The following is a 22,820-nucleotide window of genomic DNA, read 5'->3' on the forward strand; positions in this document are numbered from 1 at the left end:
GACAAACGTATATGTCTATACACACACCACACAGGTTTGCTGGGTAATCACAAAGAAAAACTTGATGTTTGTAACAACTAAACTTAGTTTAGAACACTAAATAGTAAACAATTTAAACTTTTATGAAAGAAAGAGAGAAAGAAAGAGAGAAAGAAAGAAAGAAAGAGAGAAAGAGAGAAAGAGAGAAAGAGAGAAAGAAAGAAAGAGAGAAAGAAAGAAAGAAAGAAAGAATGAAAGAAAGAAAGAAAGAAAGAAAGAAAGAAAGAAAGAAAGAAAGAAAGAAAGAAAGAAAGAGAAAGAAAGAGAAAGAAAAAGGAAGGAAGAAAGGAAGGTAGGAAGGAAGGAAGGAAGGAAGGAAGGAAGGAAGGAAGGAAGGAAGGAAGGAAGGAAGGAAGGAAGGAAGGAAGGAAGGAAGGAAGGAAGGAAGGAAGGAAGGAAGGAAGGAAGAAAAAGAAAGAAAGAAAGAAAGAAAGAAAGAAAGAAAGAAACAAAGAAACAAAGAAAGAAAGAGAGAGAGAGAAAGAGAGGAAGAAAGAGAGACTAAGAAAGAAAAAGAAAGAGAGAGAAAGAAAGAGAGAAAGGAAGAAAGTTAGGGCGATCTCCAGGAAGTTTGGTAGATCCCCTGGGGGCATTTAATGGAAACACTGGGCTAGGAGACCTTCCGATTGGCAGGCAATGATTAATTACAATTAGTTGCAAGTTTCCTTGGAGGAAACATCCAAATAGATGAGATCATTGAGCCATTCAAATATTTGAACATGGGAAACAACTTATTGGAGGAGAACCTTTGAAGTATCTTTTGGCCTAATTATACTCAGTAAACAACAAGCTCAGTGATCAAAGATCTGTTTATTATCTAAGTCTCACCTCTCTCTGCAGCCTGCTGAGATAAGCAGTGGTTGTCCACTACATACTTAGAAGTTGTTTGAATATTTTCTCTCTTCTTGTTGCCCATAGCAAAGAAAGATGGTTTACTTTATTCAGCTTTGTTCATTTACAGTCCTTTAGCAATAGTTCTAGCAAATATTCATAAAATAACTGATGAACTTGGCTCTTTTCAATACTGAGGTGATTCAGGTCAATTTCAATAGATTTGTGTTGGAGAGAGCCATCTGCATAGAGAGAGAGGATGACAGGACTGAATGTAGATCATAACATAGTATTTTCACCTTTTGTTGATTACTTGTTTTTTTTTTGTTTCTCATTTTTCCTCTTTTTGTTCTGATTTTTCTTGTGCAACATTATAAAGGTAGAAATATGTTTAGAAGAATTGCACATGTTTAATCTATATTGGCTTATTTGCTGTCTAGAGGAGAGAGGAGGGTGAGAAGAAGGGAAAAAATTTGGAACACAAAGTTTTTGCAAGGGCAAATGTTGAAAACTATCTTTGCTTGTATTTTGGAAAAAAAAAAAAAAACTTTTTTTTTTTAAAGGAAAGTTATTCATTTGAGAGTGTCCCTGACACTCTGTGGGTCATTATTGTTCCATTATTTCAGTTATGTCCAATTCTTTGTGACCCTATTTGGGGTTTTCTTAGCAGAGATATTGGAGGGGTTGCCATTTCCTTCTCCAGCTCATTTTACAGATGAGGAAACCGAGACAAACAGGGTTAAGTGACTTGCCCAGAGTCACACTCTAGTAAGTGTCTAAACTCAGGAAGATCAGTCTTCCTGACTCCAGGTCTGATACTACATACACTGGGTCACCTACCAGTCCTTGAGGTCATAGAACTATAGATTTAGAGCTAGAAGAAACTGGAAGGTGATCTAGAACACATGAAAACACCCACCCCATTTAACAATTTAGAAAATTGAGGTAAAAAGAAGGGAAGTTACTTATTTAATTAATCAATTAGTTATTAGGTCACAGGCCTGGCATTTAAAGACTTACAGTATAAATTTTGTGGTCACATTATTAAAATTCTCATAGCATATTTCCATTATACTAGAACCAATTATTAACATTTACATAATTATAATTTCAAATACTGCAAATTTGAAACTGTTTGACCACAGCCAGAGTATTCATAATTCCTCATTTTGGGGAGTCCACTCTCTTATCTTTTTTGTTGAAGGAAGGAAGGATAGAATACTTTAATCTCAATTAGTATGAGGGAAGTAGGTTTGTCAATTTTCAAAAGCAAAATGAAATAAAAAGCGTTTGGTTTATAAACATCAGAACTCTTTGACTCAAAGAGTACACCTGGAGGAGCTCTGCAATTTGGTTTTTGAGAGCATTCCCCAGGAAAATGATACCACCCTGTCATCTAGTGGCCGTTTCCAAAAGTGGCACCCTCAGCGAAAACTCACAATCCATGTCAAATTCCCTTTTATGGGGCTTGAAGAAAAATATCTAAATTGCTTCCTTGTGTCTAGAGATGTAATAAGAATGAACAGTGGAGGGGAAGAAAAAAAATTGTTTCTATAATGCTGAGTCTGAGGCAGGACCCCAATAGATGCGAAAATTCACTATTTCATAATGGAACTAAACATAGGCAACTAGGTAGCAATAAATAGAGCTCTGGGTTTAGAATCAGGAAGAACTGAGTTTTGAATCTTACTAGTTTTGTGACTCTTGATAAGTCATTTAACCTGAATCTGAATCTCAGTTTCCTCATCTTTAAAATGGGTTAATTCCTTATAAGGTTATTGTGAAGATTAAAAGTGTTTATATACATATAACAATATATATATATATATATATATATAGTGCTTTGCAAACTATATAAATGTTAGCTATTAATATTATTATTAATACTGAAAGCAATATGGTACATACTCATAGGATCAAGGAGAGCCACAAAGGATCTTAAAGGTAATCAAGTCCAACCTCCTAATTTTTATTATTTATATAATATATCATAACATATATTGCATATATTGTATAAATATAATAATTATATAATAATATAATATTATCTAAAATATAATTATAATATTATATAAATATAATAATACATAATATATATACTTATATACAATAATATAAATGAAAATCAGAGAGATAGATTAAATGACTTGCCCAAGATCACAAAGGTAATAAGGGACAGAGACAGGATTAGAATTTTCTGACTTTGGAACAAATTTTTTTTCCCATTATGGTAGTGCCAGGATCTGAGATCAGAGGATGTGGATTCTATTTACTTGATCAATAAGGATCAAGGATAGAAAAGCAAAAAAAGAAAGGCAAAAAAGAAAATATCCTAGATCTTAAGGAGATTCCACTCCACCAATAACTAAACTCTGTAAATTTATATTATCTAATCTCATCTGGGCCCCACTATACACAGCAAGTCGATCCTTTTATTTCTCCCTAACTGATTATCTATTTTTATGCTGAGAGAGAGGCTGTTCTAAATTTCCTCTCCTTTCCTCACTTAGAATCTCTTGTTTCCTTTAAGCCTGGGCTCTTCAAGCACCATCTTCTAAACAAACTTTTTTCCTTATCCTCTCCAGCAGCTAATGTCCACTCTTCTCCAAAGTACCTTGTATTGATTTTGTATGTATATGTATATTCATATATATATATATTTGAATATACATATACATACAAAATCAATATATACATTTGAATATATAATATAAATACCATATGTATATTTGAATATATAATATAAATATCAAATATATATTTGAATATACAATATATACACAAATATATATATATATATATATATATATACACACACACTCCAGCAGACTGCAAGTGAAGGGGAGTTAGTCCTCATCAAAGACCCAGCCCACACAACATCATCATTCTTACTAAAGGTTCCAAAAAAAATCAATTTCATAATTATGAAATAGATGACCTATGGTTAAATGGCATTCCTGGAATGCAAGTTGAATATGAATTAGCATGATTTAAATGGCTTGAATGAATGAAGGAATGATAAAAATTATTCATGAGGATTTACATTATGCAAAGCACTGTGCTAAATACTGATGGAAATGTCCCTGCTTTCAACAAGTTCAGATTCCATTGGGGGAGAGAGCATATATGGAAGGTTTCAACTATAAGTGAGATGAGATAGTCCTTAGAATGTAGCAGCAAAATAGATGGAAAAGTCTTTTTTAATTGTCATTTCTACTGATAAAATCACATCAGCTTCTCTATTTGACAGTGCCAGGTATCAGTGACAAAGACATTATTTTCTGGGTCTTCAGTAGCTGTGAACATGATGCATTCCCTCAAAGGTCACTTCCCAGGATGATGATATGGCAACAATTATAAAAGTTAATGTGATCTTAAGAGAGGCATAGAGCCCAAGCCTAGAGCAGTGATAGTGCTGCTGTACTCTGCTACATTTGATACATTGTGATCAACTCTGTGAGGAACATTTTAGAATGGATATTGATAAAATGAAACAAAATCAAGAAAAGGAAACATCATGTAAGACTGACTGAGATCATACCATTTGAGAAGTGGGGGGAAAAAAAGAAATGGCATAATGTTCTGGACTTGGAGTTGATATTAGCTATATGAATAGAGGCAGTCACTTCACTTGCCTATGTGTCAGTTTCCTTATATTTAAAACTAGGAGTTTGGAACTTTAAAATCCCTTAGAGCACTAAAAATAATAAATCTATAATTCTATGATTTGAGGATTGGTTGAAGTAAATTAGGTTATTTACCCTAAAACCTTGAGATTGAGGGGTATGGCAGGAAACATAACATCTTCAAGTATTGAAAGGATATCAATTTAAAAAGAAATTAGATTTTTGGTCTCAAATGAGAGTAACAGTAGGAAATTTTCCAGCCCATATTATATTTGGGCTTAATAATTACAGGTATGGAAAAGTGAAGTGGGATGCTCCAGAACATTGTGAATACCTCTACCCTTACTGATATTTTTAAGCAAAAGCTAGATAATCACTTGTAAGGGATATTATAGAGTAGCAGGGTGGTACAATGGATAGAGCACTGGGCTTGAAGTCTGCTTTTTGTGAGTGGACTGCACTGTTCTGCTGCTGGGTTCTGTTCTGCTGCACTGTTCTGCTGCTGGGCTGGATGGTTCTAACTTTGGGGTTGGCTGGCTGCTCAGCAGTCAGGTGAGAACATTGCTCTGTCTGGGCTGTTTCTCTGCTAGGTTGGTGTAATGCTGTATTCTTTTAGAAAGGGTTATAGATTTTAGCTCAGAAGGTGCAAAAAGGATCTCTGATTCTGATTGCTTGGCTGGCCTCTCAGGGACTTTCACTTCCTAGGCAAGGCAGAGAAAATTACCTTTCTTCTCTTTACATGTTGCTTTTCATTGGGCTCAAGAGCAGGTGCCTTTCCAGAAACTGTAGTCAGCACTTTTCTCTATCATCAATGCCTAAAGTTGGATTTCAACTCAGGTTTTCTTTACTCCAAGCCCAGAATATCCTATCTACTGCACCACTGGCTCTTCTTGTATGTAAGGAAAAATATCCTAGTTTGTAATGCATTTTCTCACATTACATAGCTTTAAACAGAGGTTGGATGACTATCAGTAGGATATATTGTAGAGAGAATTCTTATTTAACAGAGATAGATGAGGCAAATGAAGTCTTGGTTACACACATCTGAGAGATACAGGAAAAAAATGTATAAATATTCATTTACCATCCTTATCAAGCCTTGTCATTATCCTTGAGGATGGCTGCCCTCAAGGACTTTATATCTAATAAGGAAAGATGACATATAAAAGGAAAGAGACAGAGACAGAGACAGACAGAAACAGAGAGACTAGAGAGAGACACTAGAGAGAGAGAGAGAGAGAGAGAAAGAGAGAGAGAGAGAGAGAGAGAGAGAGAGAGAGAGAGAGAGAGAGAGAGAGAGAGAGAGGGAGGAAGGGAGTGAGGGAGAGAGGGAGAGAGGGAGAGAGGGAGAAGAAGAAATAAGGGAGAAAGAGAAATACCTTTATAGGAGCAGAGTAGTGAAGTCCAGGGAATGAAGTACAACTTGCATAGTTGTTCAGTCATGTCTGACTCTTCATGACTCCATTGGAGATTTTCTTGGTAAAGATACTTAAATGATTTTCCATTTCCTTCTTCAGTTCATTTTACAGATGAGGAAACTGAGGCAAACAGGGTTAAGTTATTTAAAGTTCACCTTGCTAGTAAGTACCTAAGGTCAAATTAGATTTTCCTGACTCCAGGTCCACTATGCTGCTTAGCTGCCCAAAGAAACATGAGTAAATACATAAGATGTAGAAAGCTACCTTGGGGCTTGAAGCTAAGATCGATCACCTTTTGAAGGAGAAAAAGGAATTCCACTCATCCGCTATTAATTGCTTTTCATCCTTCCATTAGCTCCTGTTAAAAACACAGAACAGATTTAGGATGAATAAAGCATTGGGAAAAATGGAATGGTAAGAGATTATAATAAAGATGAAAGAATGGGTTCAGTTAGGTGGAGCAGTGGATATACTACCAGGAGTTAGGAGGACCTGAATTCAAATTTGGCCTCAGACTCCAGCTGTGTAAACCTGAGCAAGTCACTTAACCCTTATTGTCTCTGTAGAGAATCCTAGTGAGGAATCCCAGTGCCTTTGTGTAAATTTATTTGCTGAGAACTTTGAAATGCATTCCTAGCTATCTGATAAATCTCAGGAAGCATAAGGACAATTGGCCATCCTAACTTTATTAATGAATATCCTTTATGGAAGGCCTATATCAACTCCAGAAACCTGGCCAATCCTGGAGTAAACACAATCCTCCTGAAGGAATAAAGGAAATACTCTCTTTGATGAATCTCCTGCACTAGAACATCCCTATATCTGAGAGGGGATGCTCTATCTCAAGGGTCATGTATCAGCTGACACTATTAAGTGTAGTGCCTTCTTTATTCTCAGCCTATTAAAAACTCCTTAGTGGAAAGAGACTTTGAAAACTCAGGAGGTTGCCAACAGTGCTTCCCACTTGAGACTCTGGATAGTTGTGACGACCCGGTTCTTCCAGCTGTTGCTATTCAGATGTTCAAGTTTCCTCGTAGTGGTGATGATGTATGTTATATGTATATTATCTGTTTCTTATATTGTCTTGGTGATCATCGTGTTTGTTAATTGTGCATTACTTTTAAGCTATAAGTTTCCTCTTTTTCTTATATCTTGTTAAAACCAAGACACTGAGCAGTAATAACTTGTACCCACTCTCTTTAAGACTATACTTTTTGGATGCAAATTCTGAACCTAGATTAATCTCTCCCCCAAAAAAAACAGGAGGAAAAAAAAGAAAAAAGAATGTTAAAATCCTTGATCAAGAATTGTTAGTTAGGAGTAATGGCAAAATTAAAGGCATGCTCATTCTGGAGAAGGTTAAGATCAAGACGAGGACTTCCTTCCCTAGACTAGAATGAGAAGATGAGAAAAATAAGAGAGATGTTGGGAAGTGGAAACAACAAAACTTGGCAACAGATTGGTTCTGTGAAGTGAGTCTGAGACTAGGATGACACTGGGATTGGGAGTTGATGAGAAGGAGGACAGAGGTCCCCTAACTGAAATGGAAATTGGAATGGGCCATTGAAGAGACAAGGTTGAGGCAGATGGGGATGATAGAATGTAGAAGCTAGGGAGAATAGTGGTTTATTTGTTGATATCTGAGGATTCAGGATCGCTAGGCTCAGGAAGGTAATGGAAGTTCATAGCCATAAGAAATGAGTCCTAGAGAGAGGAGAAGATGGCACTAATATTGATGTTGATAACATGTGAGTAGAACACTTAGTGCTCCCCTTTGGTGTGTCAGCAGCCACATCTCAGGATTATACTTCCCCTCACTGGGGGTCTCAAAGGCAGCTTCTATTCAGTTCAGAGCTGAGAGAAAATGTACAAGACCCAAAATGCTTGTGGCAGCCCTTTTTCTAGTAGCAAGAAACTGGAAACTGAGTGGTTACCCATCAATTGGAGAATGGCTGAATAAGTTATGGTATATGAATGCTATGGAATATTATTGTTGTGTAAGAAATGATGAGCAGGCTGATTTCAGAGAGATCTGGAGATACTTACATGAACTGATGCTGAGTGAAATGAGTAGAACCAGGAGATCACCATCAGATCAATTCTGATAGACATGACTCTCTTCAACAATGAGATGATTCAGAACAGTTCCAATGATCTTGTGATGAAGAGAGCCAACTACTCTTAGAGAAGTATATGAAGTGAGTGTGGATCACAACATAGCATTTTCACTCTTTTTGTTGTTTGCTTGCATTTTGTTTTCTTTCTCTTTTTTTCTTTTAGATATGATTTTTCTTGTGCAGCAAGATAATTGTATAAATATGTATTTATATATTGGATTCAACATATATTTTAACATATTTAACATATATTAGATTACTTCCCATTTAAGGGAGGGGATGAGGAAGTGGAAAAACTGGAATACAAGGTTTTGCAAGGACTAATGTTTAAAAAAATTATCCATGCATATGTTTTGAAAATAAAAAGCTTTAATAAAAATTTTTTAGAAAAGAAAATGTGTAAGATCCAACAAGGAGAATGAAAAACCCTATTTAAAAACTGAAAATTGGTATTGAGTACTTAGTAACAGTTATTCCAAACTCTAAAGCAAACATGTTTTCATTGATTCACTTGAGTGTTTATGTGCCCTAGACTTAGTCCATTTTATGTAACTCATAAAAACTCCTAATAAATTATAAGTAGATCTTCTACTTTATTTTTCTTGTTTGGTGTGTGTGTGTGTGTGTGTGTGTGTGTGTGTGTGTGTGTGTGTGTGTGTGTCTATGTTCCCTTTTGGAACATGACTAATTTGGAACTATGTTTTATATGACTGCCCATGTATAATTTATTTCAAAGTGCTTTCCTTCTCAAGGAGGAGAGAAAGAAGGGTGGGAAAAGAATTGTTCTCAAAAAGTATAAAAAATGAATGTCAAAAAAACATTTTTTAAAAACAATTATAAGTAAAGTAATTTGCTGTCATTCTCTCCTCCTCCCCTGTGCCCCTGGGGATACCAAAGTCTGTTCCAGGTTCAGCTTGAATGCCATCTCCTGTAGAAGGCCCTTCTTGAGCCTTGTAATTTCTAGTGCTCAAAAACACTCCCAGAAATCACCTTCTATGTTAACTTTGTATATATATTTTTTATTTTCTTGTCTGAATACCTGCTATTTCCCCCCATTACAACATAAGCTATATGAAGACAAGGATTGTTTTCCTTTTTGTCTTTGTATCCCCCGTGTCTAAAGCATGTTATTATTAAGTTTTTAGTTATGTCTAACTCTATCAGACATCATGGACTTTGTCTATGGGGTTTTCTTTCTTTCTTTTTTAATTATCTCAATTTTATTTTATTTTTTAAAATTAATTTTATAACATTTTTGACAGTACATATGCATAGGTAATTTTTTTTTTTAACAACATTATCCCTTGTACTCCCTTTTGTTCTGAATTTTTCCCCTCCTTCCCTCCACCCCCTCCCCTAGATGGCAGGCATTCTTCTATGGAGTTTTCTTGGCAAAAATACTAGAGTAGTTTGCCATTTCCTTCTCCAGTATGTCTCTATTTTACAGATGAGGAGTTGAGGCAGATAGAGATTAAGTGACCTGCACAGGGTCACACAGCTAGTGTCAAAGGCCACATTTGAACCCAGATCTTCCCTGACATCAAGCCTGGTGCTCTATTCACTGCACCATCTGACTTCCCTTATCTATAACATAGATGGTCCTTTTTTTTTTTTTTTTTTTTTTTTTTTTTTTGAGGCTGGGGTTAAGTGACTTGCCCAGGGTCACACAGCTAGGAAGTGTTAAGTGTCTGAGACCACATTTGAACTCTGGTCCTCCTGAATTCAAGGCTGGTGCTCTATCCACTGCACCACCTAGCTGCCCTACATAGGTGGTCCTTTAAAAAAAATCCTCTTTAAGTTGAATCAAATAGCTTTGGACCCTATAGAAACTCAAAATTTTATCAAAGAATTGGATGAATTTCAATAATTACTCTTTTGTCTGAGATATATATATATATATATATATACATATATATATATATATATTACTAACTACATGATCTAAGTAAGGCTTATTACACTCTTAATAATCAGAAAAACATGTTGGGAAAATTATTTCTCAAATAGTGATTTATGAATAAGAATATTAAACCTTAGGATTCTGACAGATGAGACCCAGTTCAACTTAGAAGATATCAGGCATTTAGGACATAGCTTGGAGATGAGGGGAGAGGAGGCAGGGAAAGGAAAACACCAAATAGGAGAAAATCTACTAAAAATCATTCTTAGTCCCTGATGAGTCAAATCAATAAGCATTTATTAATCACTTACATGGCCCCTAACATTATTTTAAGTGCTAAGGATACAAAGAAAGGCAAAACAATCATATGCAAAAAATAGATGATCTATCTGTCTAATATGTAGTATATACATATTACATATGATACATAGTTGTTGAATATATACATATTTACAAGTACACATTACAATATGTAGCACATAATATATACATATACATCTATATTTACATGTGTATGTCTATGTGTATATATGATATAAATAAATTTTATATATTATATAATACAAGCTACATACAATACATGCTTATTATTGAGTGTGTACATTGCATGTAAGATGTATGCACACATGAGTGTGCATACTATGTAAATAGATTGTAAAACACATAGTATGTAATGCATACATGTTGTATATAATATATGTTTATTATTGAATGTATGTATACGTATATGTTGTATATTTTATTGCATATAAATCTATATTTTGAATATATTATGCAACTATCTTATATATAGTTTGTAGTATATATATATATATTACATATGATACATGTTTATTATTGGATTATGTTGTGTATACACATATATGACCTAAGAGGGATATGCATATATGTATATATGTGTGATTATATAAATAAATTGTATGCACATATAGTATGTAATACACACATTACATATAATATGTTTATTGTTGGATACATACCTGTCTATATATATTTTACATGCATGTATTGCACTTAACACATGTGCCCATATGTGTATAGTGCATGCATGTATGTACACACTTTTGGAGATAATCTCAGAAGGAAGCCACTAAGGCACAAACATTAAGACATTTGGGAAAGTCTTCTTGCAAAAGATAGGATTTTAGCTAAGAGTTAAAGGAAGCCATGAAAGCTAAGGAGGCAGAAATGAGGAGGGAGAAAATTTCAGTGAAAATGAACACAGTTGGAGTGTCTTGTGTGAGGAACAGTTTGAAAGGAGGTCTCAGTGTCACTGGACTACAGAGTACATGAAGAAGAATAAGGTCTAAGAATACTGGAAAGGTAGAAAGGAGCCAAGTTTGAAGGACTTTAGAAAATTATATATATATATATGATTATATGTTTAATTCTGAAGGTAATAAGGAGCCACTGAAATTTTTTTTAAAGGGAGGTGACATTAGGATCTGACAGCTGAGTGGAGGATGGGCTGGAATAGGAAGAGATTTAAGACAGAGAGACTAATGAGAAATAGTCTAGGACTGCTGTGATGATGTCAGAGGAAAGATGGGGTACTTATAGAGTTTCTACAAAGGTAGAATAGATAGGCCTTGACAACAAAGCCTGGAAAATAACACCTAGTTATGGGCTTAGGGGACTGGGGAATGTGAGTACCTACACCAGTAACAGAAAAATTAATTTAGATTTCTTTATGCTGCTGGTTTTGCTATGACTGTGAATTGGTCCCACCATAAAACCTTAAAGCCAGATGAAGAGTCAAAGGGTAAGTCTGGGATGGACTTGAAAGAAATTTTGTTGAGAGTAAAGCTAGCAAATTAGGATTTTCGCTGAAAAAGAACTGCCCAAATAAGATAGCTTTCTATAAGAGTTATTTTATATATTTTTTATTTATTTATTTATTTTCTATGGCTGTTTTATGGTGCCAATATTTTAATAGCCCTGGTATTCCTTTTTAAAAAAATCAAGGTAATGTACTATCTAGAAGTGGAAGGAATGGCCAGAATGAAACAGAGACTGGACTGAGTGTATAAACAACTGCAACAAGAGCCAAGACCTATAGCATCTAGCCCTCCTGGAGCTGAGGAAACACAGAAAGACACCTGCAAGAGTTGGTCAGAATGGTAAGGCCCCAAACTAGTCTAAGGACTACTGGGAAAAGCTAAAGCCTTATTCTACTTGTAGCAGCAAGAGCAGCAGCAAAAAGGGGAGGTTGGAGTCTGAATATCAAAACTATTTTTTGAGACTCCCTATAATTTTAACCATGAGGTATCATGATAGCTAGCTCTAAGAAAGAATGCTAGGAGCCTACTTGGGGGAGGATTTTGATGCATATGCTTTTACTTCTTTTCCTGCTATGATAATGGAAGAATTGTATATAAATATACCATGTCTTTGAGAGTAAACCCCACGGAAATATAGCAGGGATGGGGAAAGGGTTTGAGTTTTTTTCTAGTGGATGAACCAAAAATCTAATTAAATAAATCCAAAAGAGGAGCCTTTGTATGCACAGAAAGAGTCACAAAAGGGGAAAGAGGTAGCCAGCTCATTAAGAACTAGAGAAAAACTTGTTATTACTCAAGGCCCTTCCTGGCATTGAGTGGATCACAAAACCCTTGGAGATGAATATTTAATGACTGACAGTCCTTGGTCCCTATTACTGAACAGGATCAGACAATGACCGGCAATGGTTAAACTAGCATAAACTAGCACTCGTTCTCCTATGTTTAAAATTATTAAATAATTCACAGGAACCAGGATTCAAAACCACATTTCTGATTAAGTTAGTATTAAAGTTACTATTATTATCATCAATTATTTGTACCATGACTTTTTAGTTGTCTGGAGATTAGAAAACTGTAGGATTGAGAGTGGAGAGGTACTGTTGTATACACAGGAAAAATCCCTCTACAATTCTAGGTGCTAAAGTCTGAGGATCAAATAATCTATCAATTAATTAATCAGCAAGTAGTTATCAAGTACTTGCTTTGTGCCAAGCACTGTGAAACAAAACATAGGAGCTTTCATTCTATAGGAGAAACAATATGTAGACATTTATATAAGTACATACAAAATTTTTACAAAATAAATGCTCCTCACCTCTTGTCATAAGAATGAGAAAGAGTCAGAAAGGTACAGAATTGTCCAGTGGCTGATTCTACAGTATTTGTTTTGAATCATTTAAATCTATGTTTTCTTCATTGAGGTAGAGGGTGTTTTTGAGAATTCATGACTTGGTTTCTCTGGAATTTCTACAAGTGACATGTCAGTGTAGAAGCAAGAGATGGTTATATCTGTGAAATCTGAGCTGATGTAGTACAGTTTATTTGAACCTTGCCAACTAAACTTACTCCCAGTTCCCATCCCTAAGAGAGTATTTGGCAGATTGAGGTGGCAAGAGAAAATTAACACTGGCAACTTTACACTTATTGTCAATGTTTTGATATGAAACATTTCCATTTGGGTTGAATAAATTCATTCGAATATATATATATATACGCACATATATACATATGTTATATATGTATATGTATGTTGTACATATATGCTTATATGTATGTATAAAAACATTCCTTACTCTTCAATTTTCATTTGTTGAAATGCTACTTATACTCAAAGACTCAGCTCAAATGCTATCTCTTCCATGAAGTTTTCTCAGAGGGAATCTGGGAATAATCTTGCTTTCCTTGAACTACATGTATCTATTTATTTGCATCTTTTTCTAAAGTCACATTGTCTTTTGAATTAAAATTGGGACTTAGAATTTAGTACTGTGTTCTATAGGAATTTAACTAAATTGACATCTGTGTCAGGAGGTTAACATTTTAAATCATTGGTCCTACGGAATAATGATTAATAATTGTGTTGATCAGTTTTTAAGTTGTTCAAAATTGCTTGGTTTTGCAACATTATTTTTGTAGTATAAATTGTTGCCCTGGCTCTGCTCACTTCACTCTGTATCATTTTAAAGCGAGGTTCAAGTAAAGTCTATTCCCTCTATCCTTTCTTCTTTTGTATAGACTTCTACTTGTCACTTCCTATTACATAATAGTAATAGATAGATAATAGTAATAGATAATAGTAATCTACCTACCCTGTTCCTCTCCTTTTCTTTTCTAATGTAACTTTCTTCCCCCATCCTTTCCTTTCTTTATTTAAGATCAAGACATAACAAAACTCACTTCCAGAACCTCCATCTTATTTGACTTCTTTTATGGCATCGGTTGACATCATAGATGTTTGGGGATTCTTGTATCATTCCTCTCTGCTCCCAAATACTTGATCATCATAAAGTCTTTTTCCAATTTTTCATTTGTAGGTACCTTTTTATATTTCTCTTTACTTCTATGGTTATATATTTCAAACTTTTAAACATGATCTACTCATTTCATTAGGAATGTTTGAAAATCCTCTAAATAAAAATTAATTTTCCCCCTCAAAGGATTATATCCACTTTTGCTGGGTAAATTATTTTTGGTTGTAAGTCTATATCTTTTTGCCTTTTGATATATTGTATTCCATGTTCTCACTCTTCTGTAGTGGTACTTGCTAAATCTTGTACAACCCAGATTGGTTTCTTGGTACTTAAAACTCTCTATTTGCAGTATTTTTTTTCTTTGACCTGTAAACTTGAGATTTTGACTTTTTTTAGGTTTTTTTTTTAGGCATTTTGGGATTTATTTCAGGAAATAATGGTTGAATTATTTCTACTTTTATTTTGCCCTCTAGTTCTCAGAGACCTGGGTAGTTTCCTTTCATGATTTCTTGAAATACAGCATCCAGTGTCTGATTCCTAAATTATCTTTTGAACTGTTTTTAGGTCAATTGTTTTGATGAGGGATACTTTACATTTTCTTCTATCTTCTATCATGTTTTTTGACTTTGTTTTAATATTTCTTTTTTTGTCTCATGGAATTATTGGCTTCTATTTGTCCATTCTATTTTTCAGGGAATCTCTTACTTGGATAAGTTTTTATATCTAAGTGTCAATCTTTTGTCTCTTTCCCCAACTCGCTTCCATATCTCTTTTTTTTCCTAATTTTTTTTTCTTTTAGTAATCTCATTTCATTTAAAATGCCATTTAAAATCATTTATTCTTGGAATTCTAATTTTTTTCTTTAATACTTTAATACTTTGTATGCCTTTTTGAATCATTTTTTTTTCTGGGGCAGGGGTTGCCCAAGCCCCAAACTTGAAAGCTTTTTTAGAGTTGAATCCATGATTTCAAACTCCTTTGATTGCCTAGGCAAGAGATTCCTTTATTCTGGTGAGCCTCCATTCAGGGGATTCTGAGGGCTAAATTCTTATTCCAGGCCCTGAATCGCCAACCTGATCTGTGGTAAAGTCCATGGTAAGCTCTGAGTTTCTGTGTATTACAGACCTATGTGGGAGTCCTGGGCATTGAATTTATATTCCCAGCTGGTTCTGCTAGCCAAGAACTGACAGTTTAGCTCTGAAATCCCTCTGTGGATCTCTTGCAATTGCCTTGTGCACAGGGCTGAGTCTAAGTCAAGTCTGGCTGACCCTACACTGCTGATAAAGCTCAGAGTTCTAGGAAGAAGTGCCTATTCTTCCATGATATGTGTTTTCTCTTCCAGAGAGAAAGCTCCAGGGAAAAGGACCAATTGTCCCAATTTAGTCCAACTCTGGTTAATCACCAGTTTTGGAATTGGATTGAATCTTCTCCTGAGTCCAACTGACTGATTAGAAAGTTGAGCACTTAGAAATCTTAAAAGTTTTAAACTTTTTGGGAGTTAATAAAGACAAATGGATAGATTTCCATTCTGTTGGAGTAGTAGAAGAATGTGGTCAAAGAAAGGAAACAGTAAATTGATATAAATGAAATAATTTGACTTTTCAAATTTGTTGTTATTCAGTTGTTTCAGTCATGTTCAACTTTTTATGATTCCATTTGGTGTTTTCTTGGAAAAAGATACTGGAGTTATTTGCTATTTTACAGCACATTTTCAGATGGGAAAACTGAGTTGTTACTTGCCCATGGTCACACAGTTAGTGTCTAAGGCTAGATTTGAACTTATCTTCCTGATTTTAGACACAGAACTCTCTCCATTTCTCCACTAGATGTCTTACTTTTCTTTTCTTCCCCCTACCCCAATATTATTTTATTTTTCTAAATACATGTAAAGATAGTTTTCAATATTCATTTTTGTAAGACTTTGTGTTCTAATTTTTTCTCCCTCCCTTCCTTACTTCCCTCATCCCCAAGACACCAAGTAATGTGATGAGAGTGAAATATGTTATTGGATTGCTTGCCATCTAGGGGAGGGGGAGAGGGGAAAGAGGGGAAAATCTGAAACACAAGGCTATGCAAGGGTAAATGTTGAAAAATTATCCGTGCATATGTTTTGAAAATAAAAAGGTTTAAAAATGAAAAAATTAAGTTAAATATGTACACTTCTTTTAAACATATTTCTCTATTTCTTATATTGTACAAGAAAAATCAGACTAAACAAAAAGGTGAAATGCTAAGTTTTGATCCACATTCAGTCTCCATAATTCTCTCTCTGGATGTGATTGGTATTTTCCATCCCAAGACTATTGGAATTGCTTTGAATCACTACATTGTTGAAAAAAGTAAAGTCCATCACAACATCACTCAACACATTAGCTCATATAGATCTTTCCAGCTGCCTCACTTTTCAAATACTCAATTGATATTTATTGAATGAGTTTGTATGTGTAGGATACTACATTTCAGAGCAAAGAATAATTGTATAAAAAGCAACCACTCTTAGATTTTAGTCATAAGATGTTTCCCTGTGCCTCATGATGGAGCTCAGGATAATATTCTGTGAGTTTCCAATAGTCCTAGGGAAAGTACTCTTCTCTCCCAATAAAAAAAGGTCAAATGGTACTATTCATAAAAGTTCTTGGTGTGGTCCAGCTAAGTGTAAATGACCTAAAATTAATAGATCTGCTCTGTACTTTGTATCTACTATGTACTCCTAGGAAAGAGAAGGCTAAAAGCAGATAATTGTGTAACTCCTTGCCTATGCATATAGTTAGAATGAGAAGGGACAGGAAAGATTGATTTCCTTACTGTAATTTGAAAGGGAGAATCACTCAGTGGTCCTCAAACTTTTTAAATAGGGGGCCAGTTCACTGTCCCTCAGACTGTTGGAGGACCGGACTATAGAAAAAAACAAAAGCTCACACTGTCTCCGCCCCTCAGCCCATTTGCCATAACCCAGCTGGCCGCATCTGGCCCATGGGCCATAGTTTGAGAACCCTTGATAGATCATTGGTATATCTCAATTTCCAAGTTATTATTTAGATTAAAGCATAAGGAAATGAATAAGGGATTTGTGGGAGAAGGGAGGGAAATAAAGTAGTAGTATTTCAAAGCAATGGAAACTGCATCCTACTTTATAGGTCACAAACATATATTGTGAGATCATCTACTTCACTCACATTAGATACCATGGCAAAGATATTTCCTCCCCACTTGGTCTCTGTGGTACACTAAGGGAAGAATGTTCACATTGTGGCCCCTTATTAAGTTTAGTTGATATTTATATGGGGCCAAGATTTGGCCACATGTTACTTTAAAACTGTCAAAGATACCAAATCATAAATATTAGCTATTAAGTGAATTTCCATAGGGAACAACTTTTACACTTTTTTCCTGGTACTCCTGGATAGTATGGTTCTTTGAAAGCTGGTCACCAATAGCATCAATCTTATCCTAGAGAAGGGTGACTTTTGAATAACTAGAGAAGAGAACTGAGATCCAGACTTTTGGGGTTCTCTTTGAGGTTGTTTACAAACTTTATATGAATCTGGGTAAGTTAATTTTTTATTTTTCCCTTTGAAACCAAATTTATTTGTAATTAGTTTTGAAATCTTTTAAGAAGTTCATAAAATCATGAAGACAATGAATGTAAATAACCAATTTAGTCCTAACTTAGGCATTAAATTAGGCTGCTAAGTTATTGTTGTTCAGTTATTTCAGTCATGTTTAACTCTTTGACTCTCTGTAATCCCATTTGTTGTTTTGGGTTCTGGGGGGGGCGATTAAGAATGGTTATTTCCTTTTTCAACTTATTTTACAGATGAGGAAACTGAGGCAACTGAGGTTAAGTGACTTGCAATTTTTTGCCTCAATTTGCCTCAGTTTCCTCATCTGTAAAATAATTGGGGATCATAATAATAGTACCTACTTTCCTGGTGTCATTGGAAGAAACAAATGAGATAATATGTATAAAATGTTTCATATAAATCTTAAATAACACTATAATATTAGTTGGCTTGCTAATATTGGTCACTAAGTCCTAGCATGCTAGAACTAGGGTCAGGATTGTTTGGAAAGAATATTAACTCTGAATCAGAAAAATTTGAGCTCAGATTTCTACTCTCCTTGTGACCTTGAACAAGCCACATTTTTTAGCTTTAATTTTTTTCTTTGCAAAATGGAAGCATTGGTCCAGATCTCAGGTCTCTTCCAGCTCTAAATTAAGTAACACTCAAAGCTTGAATGAAGGACTTTTAGGGAAGATATTAGGGAACAATTTCAAATAATATGCAATTAAAGGTTCTTACTAGAACCAAGAGGTGTACAAACTAAAAATCTCAATAGATTTAAGAAGGATTTCAGATTAAATTTGTGGGTGACAAACTATAAAGTGCTATTAGGAACATATTGCTGGATGTCTAGAGAATATGTATTATCTTTGTTAAAGTACAAAGGAGGAAGGAAACAAGCATCGATGAAGCATTCACTATGATCCAGGCACTGTGCTAAACATACAACACTAGGAGGTTGTGTTAAAATCCTTGTCCATCCCTACCCCACTTTTAGTAAAAATAAGTTTATAAATAGACAGTATAAAGTAACAATAGTAAGAAAAAAAAAACTGGGGGGCAGCTAGGTGGCGCAGTGGATAGAGCACCAGCCTTGAATTCAGGAGGACCCGAGTTCAAATTTGGTCTCAGACACTCATTTCCTAGCTGTGTGACCCTGGGCAAGTCACTTAACCCCAGCCTCAAAAATAAATAAATAAATAAATAAAATTTAAAAAAAAAAAAAGAAAAGAAAAAAAAAAAAAAAACTGCAAAGAATGGCCTAAAGTACAGACTATTCCCAAAGATCAAAGGAAGTAATTTACAAACTATCATATGTTAACCCAAAAAAAATCACAACCTGGTAATAACATGCTAAATCAGAGGAAGCTAAATTTTGCTATTAGTATTTTTTGGTCTTATGACATGTAAATTTCAGATAAACTCCATATATCTACAACAAGACCAGCAGAAAAACAATTGTTGCTAACTTTGAGATAGGTATATTCATTTAAAAGTTATACTGCAAACTTTAAGATGATTTGGTTGTTAATCAACTGACCCTCAAGGTGGTATAGATAAGAAGAGTTAGTCTGTCCTCCCCCTAAATCCAATAAAAATGATACCCCAAACTTCTACCGAGAAAGTGTCCTTCTCCATTGGGTCCATACTACTGAGAGCTTCCAACTAGGTTATAAGGGTGTCCTCTGCACTTCTTCCCTTCCCAACTTCTTCTTTTACCTTCACCTACCTCCCTTTATCAGTTTATCCCAATTTCCATGCTTTCTGCCTCTATACTCAATCTACTTTGGCAACTTGTGTCTGCATTTTCTGTACTATTCTTATGTCCTCTGTGCCTTGCTTATTTTTTGTTACATTTTAATTTCTGAACTGTCCCTCCTTCCTCCACATTAGAGAAGATCACCATTTGACACAGATATAAAAATATATATAAACCCATACTATGCATACTGCTATTTATCAATTTTTTCCTCTGGAAATGAATAGTGTCTTCCTTCATAGAGTATTTTTTTTTTTAATTTTCAATAGTATTTGCTTTTCCAAACACATGCTAAGATAGCTTTCAATATTTTCTGCAAGTCTTTGTGTTCCAAATTTTTCTTCCTCTTTTCCTTTCCCAAAAAGAGCAAGCAAAATAATATAGGTTATATATGTGCAATTCTTTTAAACATATTTCTATATTTGTTATGCCTATGCAATAAAAATCAGACCAAAAGGAAAAAAAAACCATGAGAAATGAAAAAATAAAAGGTGAAAAATACCCTGCTTCAATCCACATTCAGTCTCCATAGTTCTTTCTCTGGATGCAGATGGCATTTTCCATTCCAAGTCTATTGGAATTGTTTCTTCATAGAGTGAATATGGTTGATTTGAGTATCTGTAGTACTCAAAATAACTTGACTGTTCACAATTATTCTTCAAATACTATAGCTGTTATTCTGTATCCCAGCTTCTTAAACTGTTTCACAACCCATATGGGATCTCATAACTAAATGTGGTGATTGTGAAATTATTATTTTTTCCAGTAAATGTTTGATTTGTAACCCTGCCTATTTTATATACCTACATACCTGGGGTCATGTAAAAATTTCTTGGGTGAAAAAGTGTCACAAGTGGAAAGAAATTTAAGAAAACCTGCTCTCTACAACATTTTAAAAATTCTACTCACTTTATTTTTCATTATTTCATTCAAGTCTCGCCATGTTTTTCTGAAATTGACTTGCTGATCATTTCTTATAGCAAAATAGTATTCCATCACAATCATATATCACAATTTGTTCAGCTATTTCCCAATTAATTGTCATTCCTCAACTTCTAGTTCTTTGCCACCACAAAGAGTTGCTTTAAATATTTTGGAACATATAAGTTCACTACTAGGTCTGTATCCCAAAACAGATAAAGAACAAAAGGAAAAGGACCTGTAGGTATAAAAATATTTATAGTAGCTCTTTTCTAAGGGCAAAGATTTGAAAATTAAGCGGATGCCCATCAATTGGGGGAATGGTTGAATAAATTATAGCATGTGATTATGATGGGATACTATTGGGTTATAAGAAATGATGATCCAAATGTTCTCAAAAGAACCTAAAAAGGCTTCCATGAGCTGATGTACAAAGTGTAAAAAATAATAGCAATATTGTAAGATGATCAGCTGTGAAGAATGACTTAGCTATTTTCAGCAATACAATGGTCCAAGACATCTCTGAGGGACATGATGAAAAATGCTATCTATACCCAGGGAAAGAACTGATGGTTGTCACAATACAGACTTTTCTTGAGGGGTGTATGTGTGTGTGTTTTGTGGTCTATGTTTTTTTTTTTTTTTTTCACAAAATGCCTATTATGGAAATGTGTTTGCATGACTGCACATGTATATAACCTATATTGAATTGCTTGCATTCTCAATAAGGTGAAAAATGAGGGAGGATGGGACTCAAAAGTTTTTAAAATGAATGTTAAAACAAATGATTGTTTTTACATATAAGTGGGGAATATACTAAATAAAATGGGTGGGAAAAGAATGTATAGGTTCTTTTCTTTTTATCCTGATCACCTTGGGAAAGAGGTTCAATAATATGGTATTGCTGGATCAAGAGGTATACACATGTTTAATTACCCTCATAATTCGAGATTGCTGTCCAAAATATTTGAATCTGTTAGAGAATTTGGGTTTTTTCCCTAAATAAAAAATATTATTATGTATTTCATTGACTTTATTGTTATTACAATCATTTTATTAGTTTGTTACATGTTTGCAAATTTATGAAAAATAATTTGGGGATTTTCTTTCTAAACAAAAACATTTATTGTGTAAATCACTGACTTTACAATTATTAGAACTATCAGTATGCTACATTCTTGGAAATATGTGAAGGAGAATTTGGGGATTTTTTTTTTTAAAAGCATGAAATTTATCGCTGACATTTCTGTTAGTTTGTACTTTCTTGGAAATATGTGAATGGGTTGTTTTTTTTAATCATGTGCGGCTTAAGGTAAACTAACTCTTTTCCTAGATAGGGCTGACATTAGAACAGGCTGAGATTACTTAGTGTGACACTCCTCGTGGGAGTTTCTTGACTTCATTCCGAGCTCTGTTTTAGACCAAAATGGAAACACAAACGAGAAACTGCAGTGTCCCGACCTGGACAGTGATTGTTTTGTTTTATTCTGTGCATTAGGAAACATGTGACTGGGTAGGATGATGCATAAATCATGTGATTGAGTGAGGCTCAAACTCAGCCAAGAAACTGAGAAGAGTAGGAGCCTAGAAATCCGACACACTCTCTGTGCCCGGCAAACAGCCACGTTACCGACCTTGACGTTGGCCCGAAGGCCCATGGCCGCCATGGACTGTGGGATGATCACCTCCAAGACGGTGCTTCTGCTGCTCAGTGTCATCTTTCTGGTAAGTTTGAGGGGAGACTCCAGGGACAGGGCAGGGTGGAGGGCGGCAGGGGAGGAAAGCTCTTAGTAACGATCCTTCTATCAGCTTCTTCTCGCTGAAACTGAACCTGGCCACCTGCCTCACAGCTGGGCTGCCGTTTTGGGCTGGAGGGAGAAGGGGTTGTCTGGGGGTGAAATGGCAGCATTATTGGAGAAGTTAAGGATTTTCTCATTCAGCTCTTTTTATGTCCTCGATCTTATTTTGTAGTGGTTGGTTTTTTTCTGATCTGGGATTCTAAAGAGCAGTTTGATAGCAAACAATCAAAAAAGCAGTATCCCGTAAGCACAGGTTTTTCAGGGGGACATGAGAAGGAGACTGGGAGAAGTCTTAGTTGGCTAAAGGCTGAGATGCTGCAGGTGAGTTTGGAGTTCTCGGTAAGTTTCCTGCCATCCCATTGGTTGATGACACCCTCCTCTGGGAAAAGGAAAGTGGGAGAGGAAGCTCATCTGATGCCATTCAGAAGAGCATTGTCAGACTGGAGCTATTATTAGGTGGCCAAATGGATTCTGGATCTGGGAGTCAGAAACCCCTGAATTCAAATTCATCCTCAGATACTTAACTGACTGATTCCTGGGCAAGTCATTTAAGTTATGCTTTTGTTTCCTCATCTGTAAAAGAGGATACTAA

The 22,820-nt window shown here is 35.0% G+C and overlaps 1 protein-coding gene across 3 annotated transcripts in view; it reads left to right on the forward strand.

Moving 5' to 3' along the window:
- LOC141549651 (tetraspanin-36-like) overlaps positions 1 to 22,820 on the forward strand; it is a 70,864-nt gene that overhangs the window by 326 nt on the left and 47,718 nt on the right. The window contains exons 2-3 of one of the 3 annotated variants that reach the window (XM_074279365.1): positions 11,897 to 12,051; positions 21,928 to 22,154. In XM_074279365.1, coding sequence (XP_074135466.1) covers positions 22,086 to 22,154 — 69 coding nt within the window. In that variant the 5' untranslated portion in view covers positions 11,897 to 12,051; positions 21,928 to 22,085. Of the gene's footprint in view, positions 1 to 11,896; positions 12,052 to 17,387; positions 17,732 to 21,797; positions 22,155 to 22,820 lie in introns of those variants that run through there. The other 2 variants (XM_074279366.1, XM_074279367.1) reach the window with 2 other exon arrangements.

This window comes from Sminthopsis crassicaudata, chromosome 1 (assembly GCF_048593235.1).
Source record: "Sminthopsis crassicaudata isolate SCR6 chromosome 1, ASM4859323v1, whole genome shotgun sequence".
Lineage (NCBI taxonomy): Eukaryota > Metazoa > Chordata > Mammalia > Dasyuromorphia > Dasyuridae > Sminthopsis > Sminthopsis crassicaudata.